The following is a 22,827-nucleotide window of genomic DNA, read 5'->3' on the forward strand; positions in this document are numbered from 1 at the left end:
CAGTTGGTAATAACGATAGATAGATAGCTAGATAGATAGATAGACAGAAGTAAATGTGAACAACTGAAATAATGTGATTGCATAAGTGTTCACACCCTTTTGTCACTGGGATGTGGCTGTGTCTGCATTTACTAATCACATTCAAACTCATCCATCCATCCATTATCTGAGCCGCTTATCCGCACAAGGGTCGCGGGCGCGCTGGGGCCTATCCCAGCTATCGTCGGGCAGGAGGCGGGGTACACCCTGAACCGGTTGCCAGCCAATCGCAGGGCACGTACAAACAAACAACCATCCGCACTCACATTCACACCTACGGGCAATTAACCTACTCCGCATATTTTTGGGATGTGGGAGGAAACCGGAGAAAACCCACGCAGGCACGGGGAGAACATGCAAACTCCACACAGGCGGGGCCGGGGATTGAACCCCGGTCCTCAGAACTGTGAGGCTGACGCTCAAACCAGTCATTCCGCCATTCAAACTCATGTTTTCACAAAAGCTTCAGGCAAAACAAGGTCAGGAAAAGCCTACTAAAACAACTGAATTTTATTAGGGGTTGATGAAAGGGACTTTAAATGGTGACTGGTGTGTTGACTCTCATATAACATGAATTTGGATGTGATTGGTTAATTCTGAACACACCCACATCCCCACTTATAAGAGGCTGTATTCGGTTGGGCAGTCACATTTTTTCAGTTGTTTATTTTTACTGTCCCTCTTGAAAAGGTTTATTTTCTAAGGTTAAATAAAGGTTCAATAAATAGATACAAAATAAATGAATGGATAGATGGATAGGTAGATAGACAGATAGGTAGGTATAGATAGGTAAGACAGTTGGGAGATAAATAGATGGATGCATGGATGGTTAAGTAGACAGGTAGATAAAGTAGGTAGGAAGGTCGGTTGGTTGCCTGCCAGACGGCCGGACAGACAGACATACATCGGTTGATCGAGAGATAGCTAGTTTGGAAGACAGATAGATTGATAGGTGTCGGTTTGCTTTTCTTGAGTGGGTAACAAGTTGAACGCCTTTAGAGACGCTCTTGTTTACACATGAACGAGTTAACCGCTGATCCCATTGGAACACTGTTGCTAACCAAAACAGCAAAAAAAAAAAAAAAAGAGAGAAGGTAGAAATACCCAGGAAAAGTTTCTTTTGGGACTATAAAGCAGCTGTACTTGCACTTATTTTTAAAGTTTTTAATGAGCACTTATGCACTAAATGTGCTGCAAATAAGCTACTGTAATTACAGTAAGCCCCCCCCCCCACACACGCACACACGCGGTGCCCCTCATTGCTTTTGCTAGAGTGCTCACCATGGACAAACTTTACTGTAATGATATTCCTGCGGCGTGGAGGCCTCGCCGAGGCACAGTCAGCAAAAGCGTCCGTCCGTGCTGACTTAAGCAGGTCCCGCAAGTCCCCCAGGAGCCCTCTCAGTGTCTCCCTGGCAGCTTCCACGTTGTAGCTGCAAGTCAGCCAACGTTGCTGGAATGCCAACGGGGGGGGGGGGGGAATGATGACGTGTGTGCAGCACTTTAAGATTGTTTATCATTGTTAAAAACAACAGTTTTGATCACGCCACGCTTTAAAAAAAAAAAAAAAAAAAAAGTCGTGGTTCGGGCTTTACGCTTGATACAGAGCAGTGACTAAATTGTATGTAAGATGAATTACATCCTAGTTTCAATGATCTTTGTGCTCAACTGAATCTGCCTAGCAACAAATGATGGACAAAGAAAAAAAAAAAGGATGTGAACACTGTACTTAAATCGCCAGATTAATCTGTAAAATATCCCTAAATTTTAACTTCCAAATCATACTTAATTACTAATGGGCTTTACAATTAATACAGAGCAGTGATTCAATTATGTATAAATCAGCCTTCTCTCACAGCCCTTTTGATTGTATATTTGGAGACATAACCTAGTACTACTGTTTATGCCAACTTCTTTAAATGGGCTAATTGTGCTCCACTAAATCCTCCTAGCAACAAGTGACGTTTCCAAGAAAGAAAATGGATTTGAATGCTGTACATCTGTTTAATTTATTTTTTTTAAATTCTTGCAATATCTCAATATCGTTACATTGGGACACTATTAGTGGTTTTGATTTGCTTTCGCGGGCCACATAAAATGAGATGGCGGACCGGATCTGGCCCCCGGGCCACCAGTTTGACAGGTTATGATCTTGAAACAAGACTCATACTTGTTGTGGTGGGTTGGATGTGTCTTTAAAACATACATTTTGTTTCGGGTGTTTTTTTTTTGCATTCCTTAAACACTGAGTCACTTGTTTTATACACGATATTAGCTGCTAGCTTAAAACCTGCCGGTCGGCGCATACGCCGCGTTAAGTGCCCATGTGCATACAATGGACATGCGTGTACTTCGACAGCGTACAACACGCATGCGTATGTATAAACGGTGTAGAACAAACAGAATTTTTTTTCTCTGGTCTTCATGTTTGCTTAACAGCAAATGCAGTCTGCACAGGTGAAACCCAAAACCAAAAACAAGCACTATCTAATGTTTAAGCAATCAATCTAAGAGCCAACACCCGAGTAACTCGAAACACCCATTAATCACATGTTCCAATACCTTTGCTCACTTAAAAAGTGGGCGCCTTCAAACAAAAGGTGCTCTGTCCTGAGCTGTTTAACACATCTAAATGTAAATACGATGAAATAAAAGCTGGAATTTTGGACTTTTGTCTCATATTCATCCTTTGATCTGAAACCCAAATGTCTTCAGTGTACAACAAAAGCAAAGGACCTCGCCGTTCCAATACTTTTGGAGGGGACTGTATGTGGTTGGTTAGGCATATAGTAACCTGCACCCTACCCTGTGTCCCATTTTAAGTTCCCTCTGTGCCTTCGTCTGCCGCTCATCAATTTTGGCTTGACACTGACATCTGGGGGCTTGTGCCCGCGGGCCCTGACGTGTGCTGGCACTTGGATCGATGACAAAGGACGCCAGGGTGCCGTTGAAGGGGAGTATTGGTGGGGGGGCAGTCAGCCTCTGAAGGAGCCGTGCAGCATGCACAATTAAATTCCCTGGGCATTGACGGCCGTTGAATTCAAATATCGGCAGTGAATGAGTTGTCGACCGACCGTTGATCACACACATCGGTTGACGTTTCTTTCTTTTATTTTTTTTAAAAGGGGTTTATGTCTGCTGCCCGACTCAATGTATTGAATAGCGGCAGACGTAAAAACACATTTTTTTTGTTACAGTGAAATATCTTGCATTATAAAAGCAGTGTCGCATTAAACTTTCATGTGTAGTTTAACAACTTGACAAGTTGAAGCCACATTCTCTACTCATGTATGCTAAGACGCGCCTGCTTGTAGTTACTGTTGCTAAATGTCGATCAAAGTGACCCAAGGAAATGACTGCAAACAAATCGAGAAACACATCATTGAGCAAAATTCAACTGCCGCACGGCCCGACGATATTAAGGACGCGGTTCCTGTAAAGCTAGCTAGCTCTGTAATAACGATGATCTAATATAATTCAAAAGCAAAAGAACAATAGGCCCGTACAAATGTTGCAACCGTGGGCATGTAGCGCCCCTCGTACGATTAGCTTGCTAGGCCCGTGGAAAATAACTAGTCCTCACTTAGTAGAAGAAATTGACATTTTAGGTAACAAGTTAAAAAACAGCATAGCATTATTTTATAGATAATACAAGTACATTACCAACCACGGGGTAGACAAAACTGTGATTGTTGATTTTTGATGGATTCAAATGACGATGCAAATGACCCGCATAGCAATATACATTCACGGCGTACAATTATTTCATAGCTACTAACGTTGCTCACCTCAGAACAGACAAAAAGATTGCCTGTTTATTTGTAGGGATTAAATGACTAAAATGAGCCTGTTGCAATGACTATGCTGACGACGGCATAACTTTATCCATTCTCAAGCTAACACGACCTAGCATTATTTTACAGGTAATAAAAGAAGATTGCTGATCTCATACAACAGAATTATTGCATGTACCTGAATTCATGCTTTAGGTCAGAAAAGGAATAAACGGTTGTTGCTGTTGTTCTTTGGGGGATTTGTGCGACTCATTCGGAGAATCTCCAGGCTTTTTCTTTTGGGAAATAAGCTAAATTTACCGCTTGATCTCAAGGCCATAACTCAGTGCCAGCTATGGCGGCCATTTACTCTGGCAAACGTCTTCCCAGCAAGCTGCACTGCATGGTCGTTTTAAAGATGTCAAACACTACAAATCTAACTGGAGTGGAGGAGTAAAAAAAAAAAAAAAAAAAAAATCAATATTTTACGACCCTGACTGAACATTTATCAGCGTATTGGCAAAACAACATTACAGAAGTTATAAGTTTTGTCTTATTTTCAGCAGCCGCAGACAATAGAATACATGGACGTGTTCTCAGTTATCGCCGTCATTATTTAAAAATACAAAGAGGGATGGGTTTTAAAATATCCAGCTGCAATTATTCTCCGAATAATAATAATACGGTGCAATTCCGAATAATTGCACCGTGGACAAAAGATTGCATTTATTAGACGCAATGTTTATGCAAAAAAATAAATAAATAAATAGAAGCAGCAGTGGCCCACTTGCCCATGTTGTTATGAATTTGATTATATCTCTTTAAATTGAAATAAAAAATGAGGTTGTGATTAATTTTTTGATGAAGAAAATTTGGTTTAGGTGTTTTTTAAAAGTTTGTTTTGTACTGCGGTTTCAAAAATCCAACATTAGGTGAAAAATACACAAATATGAGAAAAAAAATACACAAATAATCGACCAAGAATACAAAATACTACAGGGAAAAAATTGAAATAAACACATTTAAAAACTATATTACAAAATACAAAATAGTAAATGAATAATACAAAAATATGAGATATTTAAATATCTAATATTTATATGAAAATATATAATATTATCTAAATACAAATATTACAAAACCTTCAAATATTATTTGAAAAACAACAGTATTAGATGAATACATATATTAGGGAAGAATTTCAAGAATTGGACAAAAAAATACTAAATATACACAAATAATACCATAGAATTATATTACAAACACATTATGACGTAGATTATTTGAAAATACTTCCAATTATTAGATGACAAATAAAATAAAACATCAGAGGAAAACTACACAAATATTTGGGGAAAATAGACACATATCAGAGGAAAAAGTGGCAAAAATATGAGGCACAAATATACACCAATACAGAAATAGTAGGGATAAATCTAAAAATAAGTTGAGAAGTTAAAGAACTAGTGGACAAATAAATCGGATGAAAATACACAAAAATTTGAAATCAAAAGAAAAAAATATTTGGGAAAAACTTCTAAAATATTAGATGAACAATATATCAACATTGGGGCAAACTTCGCAACTATTAGATGAAAAATGTAAACATATTAAACACAAGTAGGAGATGAAAAATATGCAAATTCAGTCTAAGGTAAAAAATCCAAACATACCTGTATTGCAAAAAATACAAAGGAAAACATCACTGTCACTCTTATGTCATGCCATGTCTGATGTTACCCTCATCTTTTCTGTCTGAGTGGCGTCCTCTTCTTCAACTTTGTCATCCTCTTTGTCGTCTTTCACGCAGACTCATAGATTTCAGGATTTACCGGACACATCTGCCGTGTGAAGGCCTTAAATATGTTATTCATTCATTGCGCATCGTAAACAGGGACTTCACATTGTAATACAATTGATGTGAGAGCACAACAAGAACAACAAAGAATTCATCAAGTGGCCCAGAAAGTGTTGTTTCTTGCCTGTGAAGTCGCAAATATTCCTATCTCATGCATACAAAGTCACACAATTTCAAAGGAGTAAAAAGGGCTACTGATCAAGTTTGAAATCTTCCAGTCTCCAGAGCACAGTTTAAAAAAAAAAATATATATATATATTTCCAGATAGAAGACGGCAGATAGATATTGACTCGTCAACAGAAAGCCTTTGAATAAAAACAAATCGAATGGAATTTTTGAAAAGTCTTGGTAAAAACATGACACACTTCTCCGCACATACTTGGTTGTATCCTCGCATTTTAAAAGGCAGCATTGCTAACAATGTGCTCATCTGTCTCGGGGGTTGTATTGTATGATGAAAAGGTTTTGGAACCAGTGGCTGACTGGATAAAAAAAAAAAAAAGAGGACTCCAGTCAAATGGCTCAAAAAGTGTACAGTTGTGGAGCTTCATTAACATTGTCTGAAAACCTCCAAAGTTAAATAAACAACTCCACAAATGTGTTGCCAATGCTTTTAAGAGCCGTTCCCAAACTCGAAACCAAATCGACATAAAATGCAGACACTTGATCGCTAATGCGATCCTCCTCGTATTAGCTTGAAACCCTCCAAAAATCATCAGGCACACGTTTGTCTTCTTCAGAGAGTAAACAATGCACTTCTATTATCTTAAAACTAATGACAGGCTGTTCCCAGATCATTAATGGATAAAGCCGTGCCGTCGTCCTCACATCTCGTCAGCAATCAACAGGCACACATTTCAGAGCTTCTCGGGTTTGGAAGCGGCTGCCTCCCAAACCCTGAACGAGCTCAAATCGCTAACATTATATTCCTTCGGCTCCAATTACCAGAGACAAATTCCTTGTGTGTTTTTTGGACATACTTGGCAAATAAAGATGATTCTGATTCTGATTCTGAGTCTGCAAGATATACATTTTGGGGTAGGAGCGACATTCAGCCAACCGTAGCCAAGCTGTAGCAATAAAGTAAATACGGTACGTACCGTAGCTTTTGTTTTACAAGTATACTTAATTATATTTATAATTTCATATCTACCTGTGGCTGAAAAAGAGAAATGTCGAGAGTCTCCGTCACGGAAAGGCTCGAGTGCAGTCAATGAATGAATTCAAAAGCCTCCTTTTATTTCTTGCCCGACTACACAGCTAATACAGCTCCAGCGGCTAGCGCGAACTGCGTTTCCCTTCAGAATCGCGACATGTTGTTTGCGGTTCAATGAAAACATCATGGAGCACAGACTGGTACAGTTTGTGGCGCCTCAAAACGTTTCCCACGGCGGGCCCCCAAATTGCGGTCCTCAAAATCAAAACAGTCTTTCAAGGCGATTCCATTGTTGACGTTGACATCAAGAGAAAATCTACAATAAAGCAAACAAACCAAGATGGAGTTGGATGTTCGGAGAATCAGTCGCCTTCCACCACAGCTTGTTGAAATTCACAACACATTTAGTGGGGGGTCAATTGTTCAGAAAGGACAACAGTGGCGAGCCGACTTTTGTCTAACGCTTTTTTTTTGTATGTGTGCGAAGAAAGTAATTGTGTTTGTGTTCTTCTATTCCTACTACGAGTGAAGACCCCCGTGTAGCGTGTGTTTGCCTCGACTCACAGCGGGACGGCTCCGGTGCGCCGGGGGCCTCGAGGTACATACTAATCATATAGTTGCTGGCTCCTCACGAAACCCGTTTCCACAGTAACGCCAATGCGCGGCTCTATAATACATGCGGCACTTGTTCCGTTTTAGGTGGACTGATTGCAAGATTCTTTACTTGTAAAAGGGTTGATCTTAAAAGCCGACACTTAACGGAAGACTGCGACTTCGCTATGGATTTTCTATTCTTGTGGCGTTAAGCTCCATTCGGTAGCAGGCTTTTTATACAGATTCGGAATTTCTGACCCTCTCAAAACATTAGAAATACCAGAAGGACAGCATTATATTTGGTAACACTAACGGGTGTTCCTTTACGATGTTAATAATGGGTAAGAAATGTCAATAAAATGGTGGAAAAGTTTGAGAAAAAATATCTTTTGCTCCTACAATTGTCTTCAAGTGAATTGAATTTTGCTGAATTTGTTTGCATTTTATAAATATGGAGGGTTTATTGTGCCGAAAATAAATAAGTATAATGGCAATTAAATACAATAAGAAAATGTGAAATAGTCATTTAAATATTCATTAATTACCGGTAATTAGATTGGGAAATATAATATTGAATATTATATTAAACTTGCAGTATTAACAATTTATTTCAGGATCGATGTATATATTTTATGACCTTATTAGTTATTTAAGATAATTTATATTCATTGAATGGCATTATTTTATTCAAAACCTTTGAACTATTTTACACACACACGCTTTGACGATCTCGCTTGTCTGCTCAGTGTTGGATTCTTACAGATTCTTACAGATTCTCCTATAAAACCAACGACGTGGTAAATGGTCTGAATTAACAATCGGGTTGTTAAATCAATCCAGGCTCTTGTGTCGTAAATAGGAGGAAGTTAGAAAATAGTAGATTTGTGAGAAAATGTGATGCCTAAACCTAGGAGTTCATCTCTCTCCATATGTCAAAATAAATTCTTTTGACCTAAAGTATTCTACTCCTGTTATGTGATTGGTTGACACTGGTTGGCCGATATATTGTATACCCGGGTCCGATGTGCAATTAAAATCTCCCGCAACCAAAACATTCTCCAGTTAGCCGAGAGAGACTAAGAAATCATGATTTGAAAGATATTTCAACCTAATTTTAAACCCTGACACTGGATTGCAAACCTAATTTGAAAAAAAAAAAAAAAAAAAAACGACTGTCTTGGAAACCTAATTTGAAACCATAAACCTGACTTGAAACCCCAAAGCGCACTAATTTACAATCCTAATCCTGGTTTGAAGTCCTTAACACTGTCCTAAAACCCCAATTTCAAAGCCTAATTTGAAATCCTAACCCTAGTTTGAAACGCCAATTTTAAACCCTGACAGTGACTTACAACCCTAATTTAAAAAGAAATCACTGACCTGGACACCTAATTTGAAACCGTAACCCTGGCTTGAAACGCCCAACCGAGGCATGAAACCCTAAAATTGGCTTGAAACCGTAACCCTGGTTTAAAGCCCCAATTTCAAACCCTAATTTTAAACCCGAATTAAAAAAAAAAAATGACTGGCTTGGAAACCTAATTTGAAACCCCAACCCAGGCTCTAAACGCTAATTTCCAACCTTAACCCTGCCTTAAAACCCTATTATTAAAACCCTACAACTTAGGTTGAAACCCTAACCCTGACGATAAAGACCTCGCTACCACGCCGAATGCGCCGCATTGAAAAATGTGAACAAATGCACCGTTTCACGGCTACCCGGTGTTGTTTGGCTCCCTCTCTCAGGGACGTTCTGTGCGTTTTCAAAATCTTTGCGTGTGAGATGGCCGGATTGGTGCCGGAAGGCAACGGCGCAGTCAAACAGATGTTCGGCAGATGTCAAGAGCACGACACGCGAGCCGGCAACTCACTTTTCGTTTAACGGGCTGCCGAAGACGTGCCTCGCAGCGGCTGCCAGTCGACACGGAGCGTTGCCCGACACGGCCGAGTGTGCGTCTCCTTCCTGCGAATCTGCAGCACCTTTGCAACTCGGCCAAAAAAAAAAAAAAAAAAATCAAGTTATACTTTCTTGGCATGTTTCTCTTACAATAACAACTTATTGCCCAAAAATATATGGGTCTTTACATTGCCATCTAAATGTGATCGAGAGAAATGCACAGAAACAGAACACACAACAGAATCTACTGGAACTCTAATCGTCATAAAAACAAACAAACAAACAAACAAAAACAGCCTCTTAAATACTGTGCAGGGAACGCAGACATTAAGTCTCTGTTCTTGAATGAATCCGGAAGACTGTTTAACTGCGTTGTTACTCTGGCTTTCCAAAAAGCAGCATGTTGAATCATTCTGCCGGAGCAGCCAGGTCACCTCTCGTCTTATCTTACATTTAGCGTCAGCGCTAGTGTGACTGTGTGCTGTGCTTCTGACACAACTTTAAAAAAGATCTGTTACTATTCCTTTCACTCTATTATGGTGTTCGAACATTAACAAGTTCTGCTAGCGCTCATCATGTACCTTCATTAGCCAAGCTACTTTAGCTTTCCTGACCGTGCTTTTGTTTTATTTAGAAAACATTGCGTCTTCCCATGACGTCCACTGCGAAGTGAGTTATACGTAGATAAATGAAATAATGATATCATTTCAAGTTTGAAGGTTGTGAATTTGAACCGAGGCTTTGTTTATTTTTGAGCTGCTTAGTAGCCTTTGTCGGCTCAGTATGAACTTGTCAACAAATGCACGTTTGTGCCCTTTTAATAAATCACGTCACATATATTGAACATGTTTAACATTTACGATTGTCCGCCATGAGCGAATGAGGGAGGAAATATTACTCTTAATACACTCCAACACCACAGGATAATCCCTCCGGATAATATTTTAGAGGCATCTGAATATCGGGCCTTTGCTGACGTTGATCGCAAGGTAGGGAAAATGCTCCAATTTCCCCTTATGGTCGGTGTGTGTGTATCTTAACACACCCCGCACCGCAGCATAATCGCTCAGGATAATCATTCAGAGACATCTGACAATCATGCCATGTTGTACCCTGCTTTCGTGTCGCTTTAAACGTGATAAAAGCTTCTGCATACAAACCCCCCCCCCCCCAAAAAAAAAAAACAAGGCATGATAGTGTTATTTGAGCTGGCATTAGATTGCAGACTAACAACCGGGCTGTCAATCACTTTATAAGAGCCTGCTGATTATTTTTTTTTAAACAGAAAAAAAATCAGTATCGGTCTTTTTTCTCTGGCAGCATGATGGAGAAATGCACCGACACAGGGAGTTGAAGAATGCTGTCAGGAAGCATGCGAGCTCAGTTGCACCCTTGACAGACTTAGATTTGCATACATTACTGTTTCTCAGCACTTTTTTTCTGCTCATGATACGCAAAGGCGCTACATTTTGCGTAATCACACAGAAACAGTCGGCGCCGTTTCTGGCGTAAACCATCGAGTGACATTTGGTGAGAGACGGGAGTTTCTTTTTCATCTTTGACACTAACGAGTTCTCAGCAGCGAAGCAGCCCACCCATTAGCAGCGCATGCTCAAATCGGTCCTCATAGCTCGTTGGGAGGGCGAGGAAGCTGTTCTGTTGAAGATTTGTACTCTCATGTCATCTCTTCACGTAGCTCGACACGTGTGTTTTATTGTATTTATTTATTTGATGCCTATTTTGTTGCTTCTGTGTTTTATCATGACGCTGACAGCGCTTTGTAATGCTGTGCTATGCGTACCCCAAATGACCCGCCTTGCTGATTGCTGGCTGAACACGCACACACGCATGCACACGTGCACACGCACACGCACACACACGCACACACACAAGGAATTGCTTTGGTCTCTGATAATCAGTTGCAGCGTTAAGGGAACACAATAATAATGCCTGCAACACACACACACACACACACACACACACACACTCGTCTTCGTCCTACTTCTTTATAGGACACTCCTTAAAATTCAACCTTTCAATGACATATTATGAACATAACAAGACGATTAATATATTATTTACAGTATATTTCAAGCATGCTCATTTAAGATACTAAATATTTTGGGTTTAATGGTTCATGCATTGAGACCTTTCTGTTACGGAACATTTAGAATACAGTACTGAGTTCCCAAATGAGACATTAGGTAAGGCACACAGATGGACGGACATACAGGCAGCTATCTCAGTTGTAGTTGGTTGGTCAATTTCCAGACAGAAGGATGGATTGTAGTATGTAGGCTATTAAGTGGATGGATGGATAGACAGACGGACAGGATTGACTGATAAAAAGACGGACAGATAAAGCATATTAGGTCGGTAGGTGAACCAAAGGACAGATACATAGGTGGCTGGATTGCTGGACGGACATATTTAGTAGCTAGGTTGGAAGATGGATGGTTGGTAGGTGGTTGGAAGTTTGTAGTTGGTTGGTTGGTTGGTTGGTGGACCAAAGAACAAATGGACAGATGGTTGGATTGATTCACAGACATAGTAGGTAGGTTGTTAGGTGGCCACACAGATAGGTCATAATAAGGTTGGCAGGTGGATGGACAGGTAAGTCGTAGTAGGTTGGCGGGTGGACCAGAAGACATATGGACAGATGATTGATTAGTGGAAGAACACTGGAGTTAGCTGGGTTTGTAGAAGGACCGAAAGGCAGATGGTCGGATTGATGGATGGACATAGTAGGTAGGCTGCTAGGTGGACGGAGAGGCAAACAGATAAGGTCATGAAAGGTACTGTCACTAGGTTGTTGGGTGGACAGACAGATGGGTCATAGTTGGTAGGTGGGTTGTCAGGTGGTTAGATAGATAGGTCTTAGTAGGTTGACTTGACTAAGGTGGGGAGGTGGACCGAAGGACAGATATTTGGATTGATAGATGGACGACTACTGAGGGTAGCTAGGTTTGTTTGGTTGGATTGATGGACGATCATAGTTGGTAGGTGTATGGATGGACAGAAAAACAGTTAAGGTATCCAGTTTGGCAGATGGATGGACAGAAAGGTCGTAGGAGGTTTCTGGGGCGACCGAAGGACAGAAGGACAAATGGTTGGATTGATCGACGGACATGGTAGGTAGCTAGGTTGGCAGTTGGACGGACAGATAGGGCATACTAGGTACAGTAGGTTAGTCAGTAGTCTGCTATTTTGGTAGGCGAACGGACAGACAGATCGATCCAGTGGATAACACCACTCATCAATCCCTGTAATGGTCAGTGTTGACCTTCCCAGCATTGAGTCTTTCTTCAGAGTGACGCACCCCTGGTGTGTCCAGTCGAGAAAACATGCTCACTTTCATTTGGACCTCGTTGCTGTTGTCGATGCAAATCGGAGTGGACCTTCACGCTGATCGATACGCGCGAGAAACGATCTTTTCCCCGCAGACTCGTCAATGACATGGGTCTATTAATGCAACACTCCCCTCCAGTGCTTCTTCTCTCAATTGAAAATGTAAAAGCACAGGTAGCAAAAGTACTCACACACTGTACTTAAGTAGAAGTACAGATACTTGTCTAGTTCTGATTCAACCCCCGCACTCAAAAGTAAAGAGACTGACAGGTATTTAAGTACAAAAGTAAAAATCTACTTTTTTTTTTTTTTTTTACTGTCAGGTACATACAATAGTGATTTTGATAACTTGGCAAAAGGAAAACAAACCTCTGCACACAAACTCTTGCATTGACTTAGCCGACTATATATATATGAGACCTAGCGAGCATTGGCCAGAACTTTATGCTAGCAAAAACATAAAATGCTATGCAATGCTACGCTGCTGCTTAAAAGCAGGAAGCTGATGATTCCTCATGCATGACAATCCATCCCAGTGAGAGACGACGAATCACGGGATTACTGTGCTTTTATTTGTTTTTCTACTTCATTTATTTTGTTATTGTTTTGCCTCACAACCATTGAAACCTCCATTACGGAGCATCCATGCTCTAATTCTGCATCCGTTGAAGGTGATGCCGCATTCGGGCTGTGGATTAATTCAGTTAGTTCTTTTTGCATCAAAGCTCAAGTGATAATTGAGCGTCGCCTGGCGGATTCAGTGGCTGTGTTGTTAAAAACAAAAACGCCACTTTGTCTCACTTGTATTTACTCGAGACGTCCTGTTATAATCTATAATGGCTGCGCAAAAGCACCAGCAGCAGGTTTAGCGGAATAGATGCAAGGACTGGCCGGCGCTACCACGGACTGGCTCGGGCGCACTTACAATAGATCTCTATGCCGGTGACAGGTCATTTAGGTTCATTACCCGTCGGGGGCCGATGACGATGAGCTGTGAGAGCCCGTCTTGGCGGGGCGGGGGCCAAGGGTGGCGTCACTCTCTCCTTGTGTGTGACAAACGAGTCCCAGGTCTACACTCGGCTGTTTGAATTATGGAAGTGGGCGTGCAAGACTGCTGACCGCATGTTGACCCCCGGGGCAATGGCGAACGGTGAGGGATGGTCTGTGTCAAACCTTCAGCCTTGTAAGAGAGAGCCAGACGGACAGAAAGAGCGAGAGAGAGAGAGAGAGAGAGAGACAGCTCATTAGTGGCATCATGACTTTACAACCAACACAGTTTTCAATAGCCTATACTGAAGCGTTTGTATATTCTTTATTCACATACCTGTTGCCACATTGATGATAGAAGCAACATACTGTTGCTTCTATTTCCAACTGCATATTTGTGGTCGAGCGACTAAAGATATTTTGTAGCCGACTATACAGTGAAGAATTTCGAGTCGCAGGCGATTAATGGACGCCGTCCTCGGTATTTCTTCAGCATAGCACAGCAATGCCCGTCCTTTTTTCATGTAAAGACATATTTCAATAGAGAGGGATGTGAAAAAAATCAAAACATCCATCCATTTTCTGAGCCGCTTCTCCTCAGTAGGGTCGCGGGCAAAATAAAAACAAATGATGAAAAATACAACTGATCATCACGCCGAATGAAGTGATTGTAATTTGTGGGAGCCGTGGGCACAATTGTCACTTTTGTTCTGTGAAACAAAACATTTAAAAAAAATAAGAATAGCAAGTGGTTTCAACACAAATCAAAGTTATTTGTTGGCAGTTAACAATCATCACGGTGGGTTACAGAGACAGAGACACATCTTGTCTTCAATATACTATCGTTGCTCTTGGCGCTGATTGGCTATTACAACTGCAGACCGCTAAAAGAGCATTTCATTGTTCTGCCTACATAGATACATTATTATTTGTAGTCAATAAATAAATAAATAATAATTTTCAGACCATCCATTTTCTGGGCGCCGCTTCTCCTCACTAAGGTCGCGGGTGTGCTGGAGTCTATCCCAGCTATCACCGGGCAGGAGGAATTCAATGAAAATCGGATAATTCCCTTTGACAATCGCTGTTATATCTAATGTGGGTGTGAAAGCAAAGCAAGCTATGGCAGCAACCTGGGGGAGTGGGGGGAACAAACACAATATAGGTGACAGAACCGAACCTGACAAAATGCCGAAAAAGTGATGTTTGTTGCCATTTTTGCAATTCAAAGTAGTCTGTCGTAGACTACTATAAGTCAATGTCTCATTTTGATGTTAAAAAGTCAAAGCTACCTCTTCATTTTCATGCAGTTGCATTTAGAGCAAGCTTGTTTTGACTAGTTTGTCACAGCCCACAGAGCTGTGATAAATTCTGTCAGCTATTGTCTTTGGGATGTACTTTGGGAAGTCATGAGTGGAAGATGAGCAGCGTATCAAGCATTCAGCTCACACGGGTGGAACAATGATGCCTTCATGTCGCGCAAAGACAGCGGGCAGAACACTTTGTAGTCAAGCAAAGCAAAAAAAAAAAACAGGGCCCAGGTGCACGTTTGACAGGGAGGGCGACCGAAGCAGCGCATCTAATCTAATTAAGTCATTGATGGCGATTTATCTGATAAACGACGGCAGCTCAGCGGCAGCCTGAAGAATGTCACGGGTCTTAGTTTCTCAGAGGAACGCCGCCGATCTCGCAAACGTCAACATGTTAGCGCATTAAAGGTTACGCGCCGTCAACCGCGTGCAGGGGCACGTGAGTCGCATGTGCACATCCCCTCGGAAAATGCAACGGAACAAACGGCATACTCGAACGGCACTGAACTGTCCCAAGGCACGACAATAATGTTATGGCGTGCTATTCGCGGGGAATAGGGACCGAGCCGTGCCGCGATTAGGGAAAAAACAGAGCAATTGATGCATGGAAATTAGGAATTGTAGTGTCTGGGTACATGCATGTGCCTCTAAGAGGCGGGGCCCGGTGGGGTGGCGTATAATGTTGGTAAGTGTGTGTGTGTCTGGGCGTGAGCTGTAGCCGACAGCAGCTCATGCGTTTGTGTGTTCATTAAGCCTTTCGGTAACTTCCGCTAGCAACCCAGCAAATGGGTGAAAATAGGTAGTGAATTAGTGACTGGCGAACCATGACTAGGCGGGGCTTCACTATACTGTATATGAAATATTCATATATAAAAGTTTCAGCAATGTTCTTTGGGCCCAACAAAATGGCGTGGCGTTTGAAGTAGCTTCAGTTAATGTGGAAGGCAGCATACAAACAAATACATTCAAAAATGCTTATTTTTCTAAAGGTAAACTGCACGGCTACTCACCCACACAACAAACACTAACCTTCGCATAAGGCTCCCTAAGTGTGCTTTGCGTGCACCTCACATCTCACATTCTTCTTTTTTTTCTGTCATCTGTGGCAGCATAAGCACCACTCAACCTTTCGTGGGTAATTCAACATCCATTAAAATGCATTTCTTTTCCCGTCCTTGGACAGAAGCTATACATTCGCAAACATTTATGCACCACTCACATTTGGTTGTGATGCACTATTGGTGTTTGCCCACATACACAAAGAGGAGGGGGCGGGGGGGGGGGGGGGGGGGGCTCAACAGCTGCTTTGCCATTAATGTTGCATCGACTGTCCTGCTGCCCACTATATAATTACAGCTCTTGGAGCGTGCAGATTCATGACTCAACCCGAGGCTCTGAATAAGTCTGATCTGGCGTTATGAGGAGGAGACTAGGGGGCTTGCAAATGGTCCACACGCTGCAATCCCCCCCTTGCCTGAAGATGCATATCCGGGCCGAGGAAGATGAGCTGCTTGGGCCATTCACTCAGAGCTCAGGACGCAAGCCAGTGAATTACAACGCTTGCATGTGTGTGTGTGTTAGATAGAGATGAACGGATACTGTCCGGGATCTGCTTAGGTTGTAGCCGCAGGGAGTTTCTACGCCATTTCCGAGCTGGCATAAAAGACCAAACAATGCCAAAGGTAAAATCCACCTCAGCATTTCAATTGTTTCATTCCAGTTTGACGCCTGTGTTGGACAGTCCTTTCCTAAATCCCTGAGTTGGATTGTGTGTGTTCAGCATGCACGCCCCAGGATATGTGACTTCCAGTTTACTTCTCAGAATACATCGCTCCATGAAACAGAAGCCCGGATGGAGTCTCAGATTATTTGGTGTGTTCACCCTTGTGTTCATCGAACCGTAACACATTTTCCCACGTGCGTTTGGGATATTTCATGGTCCGTTGAAATCAAAGATGAATTGCCAATAATTCCAAAAGTTAGGTTAGGCACAAACACAACACTGCTCACCACTAAAAGAACACCATACCTGCTGTGAAGCATGTTGGTGGCAGCATCATGCTTTGGGGCTGCTGTTCTTCATCTGGAACTGGGTTCTTTGTCAAGGTGCAGGGAATTATGAAGAGTTCTGAATACCAGTCCGTGTTAGCGCAAAACCTTCCGGCTTCTGCCAGAAAGAAAGAAAATACCTGGAAAAGCCTACTAGAACATCTAGACTTTATTTGGGGTTAATCGAGAGGCACTTAAAATGGTGACAGGTGTGTGCTGACTCCCATTTAACATGAGTTTGAATGTGATTGGTCAATTCTGAGCTCAGCCGCATCCAGTCAAAAGAGGGTGTGCACACTTGTGCAACCACATTATTTCCTGTATTTATTTTTACTTCCCCTGCCCTGAAAACATTTGTTTCCAATTGAGTTGTAGGGGTTTAAAGCCCACATTAATGGTGGAAAACGTTTTGAACTTATTTCTCTTGGGTTTTATTTTTGTTTTTTATATCACAAAAGAATGGCAACCGGGGTGTGTAGAATCTTTGTATCTCTTGTAGATGCTATTGTTAACTGCTGAGTCCATTTGAATTCTGTTGTTAACCAAAACAGCAGCACAAATACAACAAACTTTGCAGTAGACTGACGTGTGGCCGCTCTGCAATGTTGTGTACCTCCATGTTGTGTACCTCCTCAGTTTAAAGACACGAGTGTTAACTGCCGAGTCCATTTGAAGTCCGTTGCGAACCAAAACGGTGGTTTCCTACTTTTCTTCTGGCATTAGTACCATCTTGTGGCATCGTAGCGCATTACAGAAAGCGCACAAAAATAGGCAAATAGATGAGGGCACGTTCAGCGGGGAAAAAAAATGCAATTCAGTGAATTCGTGAGTAGCAAAGCACAACTCGGCGGGGGGGTTGCTCTCATTGGGGACGAATTCTAGTCTTAAGTTTGTTTCTGTGGTCAACATGTACTCTCTCCTCGTTGCTGCACGGCTGCCAGATGTCATCGCAGCACATTGTGGACAGGCTGAGGAGAGCAAGCACAAGCAGAGCTGTTTCTCATCCGACCTGGCCTAAAGCCCCCCCATTGATTATCAACATTAACCCCGGGCTCCTTAGAAACTCACTTGATTCATTCTTTAAGTAGTTTTTAATGAGAGAGCCCCCTTTGTAGCCCAGAGGTATAAATGGATATATCGATTATGTGTGGAGACCCTCTTACTCAATTTGAGGGGAGGGTTGGGGAAGTGATGCTGCCTTCAGGGACCTTCTAATTAGCAAAAGCATCAAGGACACATCAGCTGGCAGAAGCACCGAGCTCGTAATGAAGACACCTTTTATTAACTGTACAGTACGTGTTTAAATGTATATTTGAGCTTAACTAATACATGTAATAAGTGAGACCGCGATACGATACAATTAAAATGAGGTCAAACCACTCACCTTTAGAGACATACATGAGGGATTGGTGCAGAAATTAATATACAGACATAAATTTTTTTTATGGCGCTTGTTTTCACTAAGGTGGCAAGTGAGCCTATTTTAGCTGACTTTGGGCGAGAGGTCGCTGGCCAATCGCAGGGCTCGATAGACAAACAAACATTCACACTTGCATTCACAGCAATGGACAATTTAGAATCGTTCACAGAACCTAACATGCAGTTTTCTGTATTATTAGTGATTTTCATAAAATATTTATTTATGTTTCCCGAATATTCTTTTTTAAAATCTATTGTTGTCATAATATATTTGCACATTTCTTAGTGTATTTTGTCCTACTTTTTGTATGTGTGTATGTATGTACGTGTGTGTATTTATATATTTGTCTTTTGTAATATGATTTTATTTTCTATTTTTTTTCAAATAGTTTTGTATTATTTGGCCAATATTTGCCGATTTATTTTATATATCGTAGTATTACTTATTATTTCTTGTCGTGATACCTTTTCATAATTTGTGTATTTTTTCCAGAATATATATATATATATTTTCTTTTCTTTTTTTCTTATATTCTTGTATTTTGTTTAAATCATTTTGTATTTTTGTGGTAATGGTTTTGTATGTCTTTTGTAGCTAGTGTATTTCTTTTTCTTATACCAATTTTACTATTTTTATTTTTTTCCAAATAGAGTATTTTGAATTATTTTGTCAATATTGACACATTTTTTATTTTACATTTTGTAATACAGTATTTTCTATTTTTCCTAATTTGTGTTCCAATATTTGTCTACACTTGGTCTATTATTGTATTATTTTCTCATATTTTGGCCAATATATTTGTCTAATAGTTATTTATATATATTTATATATTATAATTATTTTTCTAAAAATATTCTATTTTTAAAATGCAGTCTCTTATTATTTTGAGATCCAATATTTAATGTAATTTTTCTCATATTTTTGTCACAATAATTGCATGTTTTCAAATCTTATTTTTATTTCCCCCTAATATTTGTGTGCTTTCTTCCCAACATTCCTTAATTTGAAACCTAATCCTCAGAACTGTGATAACCAGGGTTGGGAGAGTTACTTTAAAACTGTATTCCAATAAAAAAATAAATATATATATTTTTGGGTGTATTTTCATTACGTAACACCAAGCCTGGTGATAATTGAATGGTACATATAGTGTCAATCAAAAGTGACCATTTATTATCTTTTGTAAAGGCTGATTTTTGTGTGTGTTTTGGCTCTTCTTATGTGTACCTAATGATGTGTCCAGAGGGTGTGTAGTTACATATCTGGATGTTCCGTCCATTCATTCATTAGGAGAGAAGGGGGGGGGGGGGGGGGGAAGACGACCAAATGAATCCACGTGCCTGTACCTCACAATCCACACAAGCGTGGCCCCTCCTGAGTCACGTGATGCCAGCGCCGGCTGATGCTGCGAGCAGCAAGCGGACACACTGGAGAGAGTGTCAGCCTGCCTGCGAGCCAAGCAACCGCCACGTTTCTTTTTCCATACTCCCGCTCGGTGAGTACATCATTTGATCTCACGTTTTCTTCTCTTCTTGTTTTTTTTCTTGTTTTGTTGTCGGTCTTCGGCCCACGGCTGTGTACGCATGCAATGTTTTCAATTCATCTTGCGCGTCCACGCAGGACACATACGTGCCCGTGGAACCGTTTTGGAGCTGCTCGCCTCTTTCAGCAGCATCCAGCTTTTGCTCCATCTTCCGCCCCTGGTCTCTACTGTGGCTCCTTTTGCGTTGATTTTGGAGGCAATTTTACTCAGACTTTTTTGAAAATTGTTTTTATTTTTTTGCAATGTCGGTGGTGGAAATGGAAAAGATTTTTGATTTTGGAGGATTTAATTATTTTCCAGCAGGTGACAATGGAACTTTGCTGGAGTTCTTCATGCCGATGCCAGGTGAACTTTTGTTGGATGACTGCACATTTTAACACATTCACTGCCATTGACGGCTTTAGAAGTCAAATATCCATGTTAACTGGGAAGGCTGGCAGTGAATGAATGAATTCGTTTTTCTTAAAGGTGAAGTGCTGCCCCCACAATTGAAAATATATTCCATGCTTTTACAGCTTTAATGGGCACTTGCTTTTTTCAGCAAACGCTTCTGCAAGTAGTGGCCGCAACCCCTAGCTGCGACCGTGGTCATCTGGATGATTAGCGCAGTACTCTCTGCATTGGCCCCGCAGTAGAATGGGACGGAGTGAGCAGTGGCAACACAGACTGATTTCAGCGAGACAAAAAAAGAAAAATAAGAAAGGAGTGTGCTATCATTCTGAATCATTGAGGTATTTTGAAATATGCATGTCAGCTGTTTTAAATTGTGAAAAAAAAACGCACAGTATGTATCCTTTAAAATATGAAAAATATAAACGAAGGAAAGTGTTCTTTTATTTTAATTAAAGATGGACATAATCGTGGTTTAATTGATTGTCATTTAATAGTGTCTTGAAGCAATGAGTTAATATGGAGCACAATACTTGGCTCGTTGATTCACTCTCAGTTAGGTTCCTGTCTAAGGAAGACCAATGAGATGTTAAACTACATCCATGCTACAGCACAACTCCTCTGGGCCAAATTATTATAATAGAGATCTAGGAATAATGTGTACATAATCCCCCCTCCATCGCTGGGGTTACATTCCAGACCACCCCTGCAATAACTGAAATCTGTGACATAGAAATACCTTATTTAAAAAAAATATATATATATATAGGCATGTTTTTATAGCATTTACGGCACTTATATCATATATTAAGAGACAGCAAGAGCAATGGATACAAATATTGAACAGTGTAAAAAACAAAAATAGAGTAACAACTTCAATAACACTTAAAAAAACAATCCGCATTATAGCGTGACTGCACAGTTTATTATGTTTGCAAAAATGTCAGAAAGCAGATGCGGCGTGCAGCAGTCTCAGGATATCTGGCCCAGAGGAGGTCTCAGGCACTGATCTTTATACCTGCCCACATGCAAATGTGCCAGCGTCATAAACATACCACAGGAAGAGAGAACCTAATGGATCAAGACACGTAAACAGCACAGGGACACACAACACCAGTGAGAGTCCTTTTTGTGTGAATTATTTTCATGCTTTACCAGACGCTTCCAGGTTGCATACTGACCTAGCAGTCACCTCCTAGTAATCCTATTAAAACAAGCTTGACTCTGCTACAATTCACCGAGGCAAGGGACGCAACTGAAATAACTTAAGCAATTATGCTATTAGGCTAATGATGTACAAGTCATTTTTTGAAGATTTTCAGAAAACACAACAAATTCAACAAGCAAGCAGAGTCTCGTTGCCATGATTCAACCTTTGCGGGTTACCATACAATGACCTGGATGACTGAGAGTCTACTCAGACATAAAGAAAAAACAACTTTTAGCAAGAACATTGTTTTTTTTTTTTTTTTAATTATTGATTTTGTGACAGTAAGTTGAAAACAGCTTAGGCAATTATCCTATTACGTTAATGACATGCGAGGTATACATTTTCCATTAAGGTGCTTTGGGCACCGTGCTGTTGCAGATAAAGTGCTATATAAGTGCATTTAACATTTATCATCACAGTCATGTTGTCTGTTTCTTAGTGGGAATTAAAGTCGCTAGCTCCTCTTTTGAAAAATAGTCGGAAAAGTCGCTAACTTGGTCACATGGACTGTGCTTTTGTTACCTCTCAATTCGCAGCCATGTTGTTAGTGCAAGCAGTGCATTTCAACATGGACACACCACAACTATGTAAGTTGCTAAGAAAAATCGATTAAAAAAAAAAACATCCTGAGGAATAAACTGGAAATAATCAATAAAAACGATGAATGGCCCAGCCCTACGATTAATCAATAGTTAATTTCCTCGATTAATCGATCGAGGAAATGTGGTTGCACGCCCTTAATCCTAATGTTCTATCGAAAGGTGATGGAAACATCACAGCGCGCATACAAAGTTACTGTGCGGTATCTGCAAATTGGACAATTTGCAGTGCAAATGTGTGCTGTGGCAAAACAAAACACTACCTGCCAATGCAGGCAGGGACAGCTGCGCTCCTCCTGCACACACAATCACACACACACACGTACACACGCAATGTGTGGCATTGCGTCTGGATAACTGACAACCGCAGTCAGACATCACACACTTGGCAACTTGAAAACTGTCTTAATGAGTTGGTGGTAGGGAGGAGGATGAGGAGGAGGGTGGTGTCTAGTCCAAATTCTGCACTTGTAAATTATGCAAATCATGCTGGTAGATTTGAGTAATGGCTTGAAATTGACCGTGCAGCTCACCTGCTAAACATGCACGTCTAGCGCGGCGGTGGGCAACCTGCAGCTTGAGGGCCATGCACTGTATCGGTCAACGTACACTAAAGCGTCCTTTATTGAGCCAAGAAAAAAAAAATACAGTAT

General features: G+C 40.9%; 1 protein-coding gene across 5 annotated transcripts in view; it reads left to right on the top strand.

The window, feature by feature from the left end:
• The first annotated feature begins 19,866 nt into the window (after positions 1-19,866).
• Positions 19,867-22,827, top strand: part of LOC133411475 (RNA-binding Raly-like protein) — a 46,323-nt gene continuing 43,362 nt past the window's right edge. For 2 of the 5 annotated variants that reach the window (XM_061693909.1, XM_061693910.1), the window contains exon 1: positions 20,606-20,706. In XM_061693909.1, the coding sequence (XP_061549893.1) occupies positions 20,612-20,706 (95 nt within the window). In that variant the 5' untranslated portion in view covers positions 20,606-20,611. Of the gene's footprint in view, positions 19,928-20,034; positions 20,321-20,605; positions 20,707-22,827 lie in introns of those variants that run through there. The other 3 variants (XM_061693913.1, XM_061693915.1, XM_061693914.1) reach the window with 3 other exon arrangements.

Source organism: Phycodurus eques, chromosome 13 (genome assembly GCF_024500275.1).
Source record: "Phycodurus eques isolate BA_2022a chromosome 13, UOR_Pequ_1.1, whole genome shotgun sequence".
NCBI classification, from domain to species: Eukaryota; Metazoa; Chordata; class Actinopteri; order Syngnathiformes; family Syngnathidae; genus Phycodurus; species Phycodurus eques.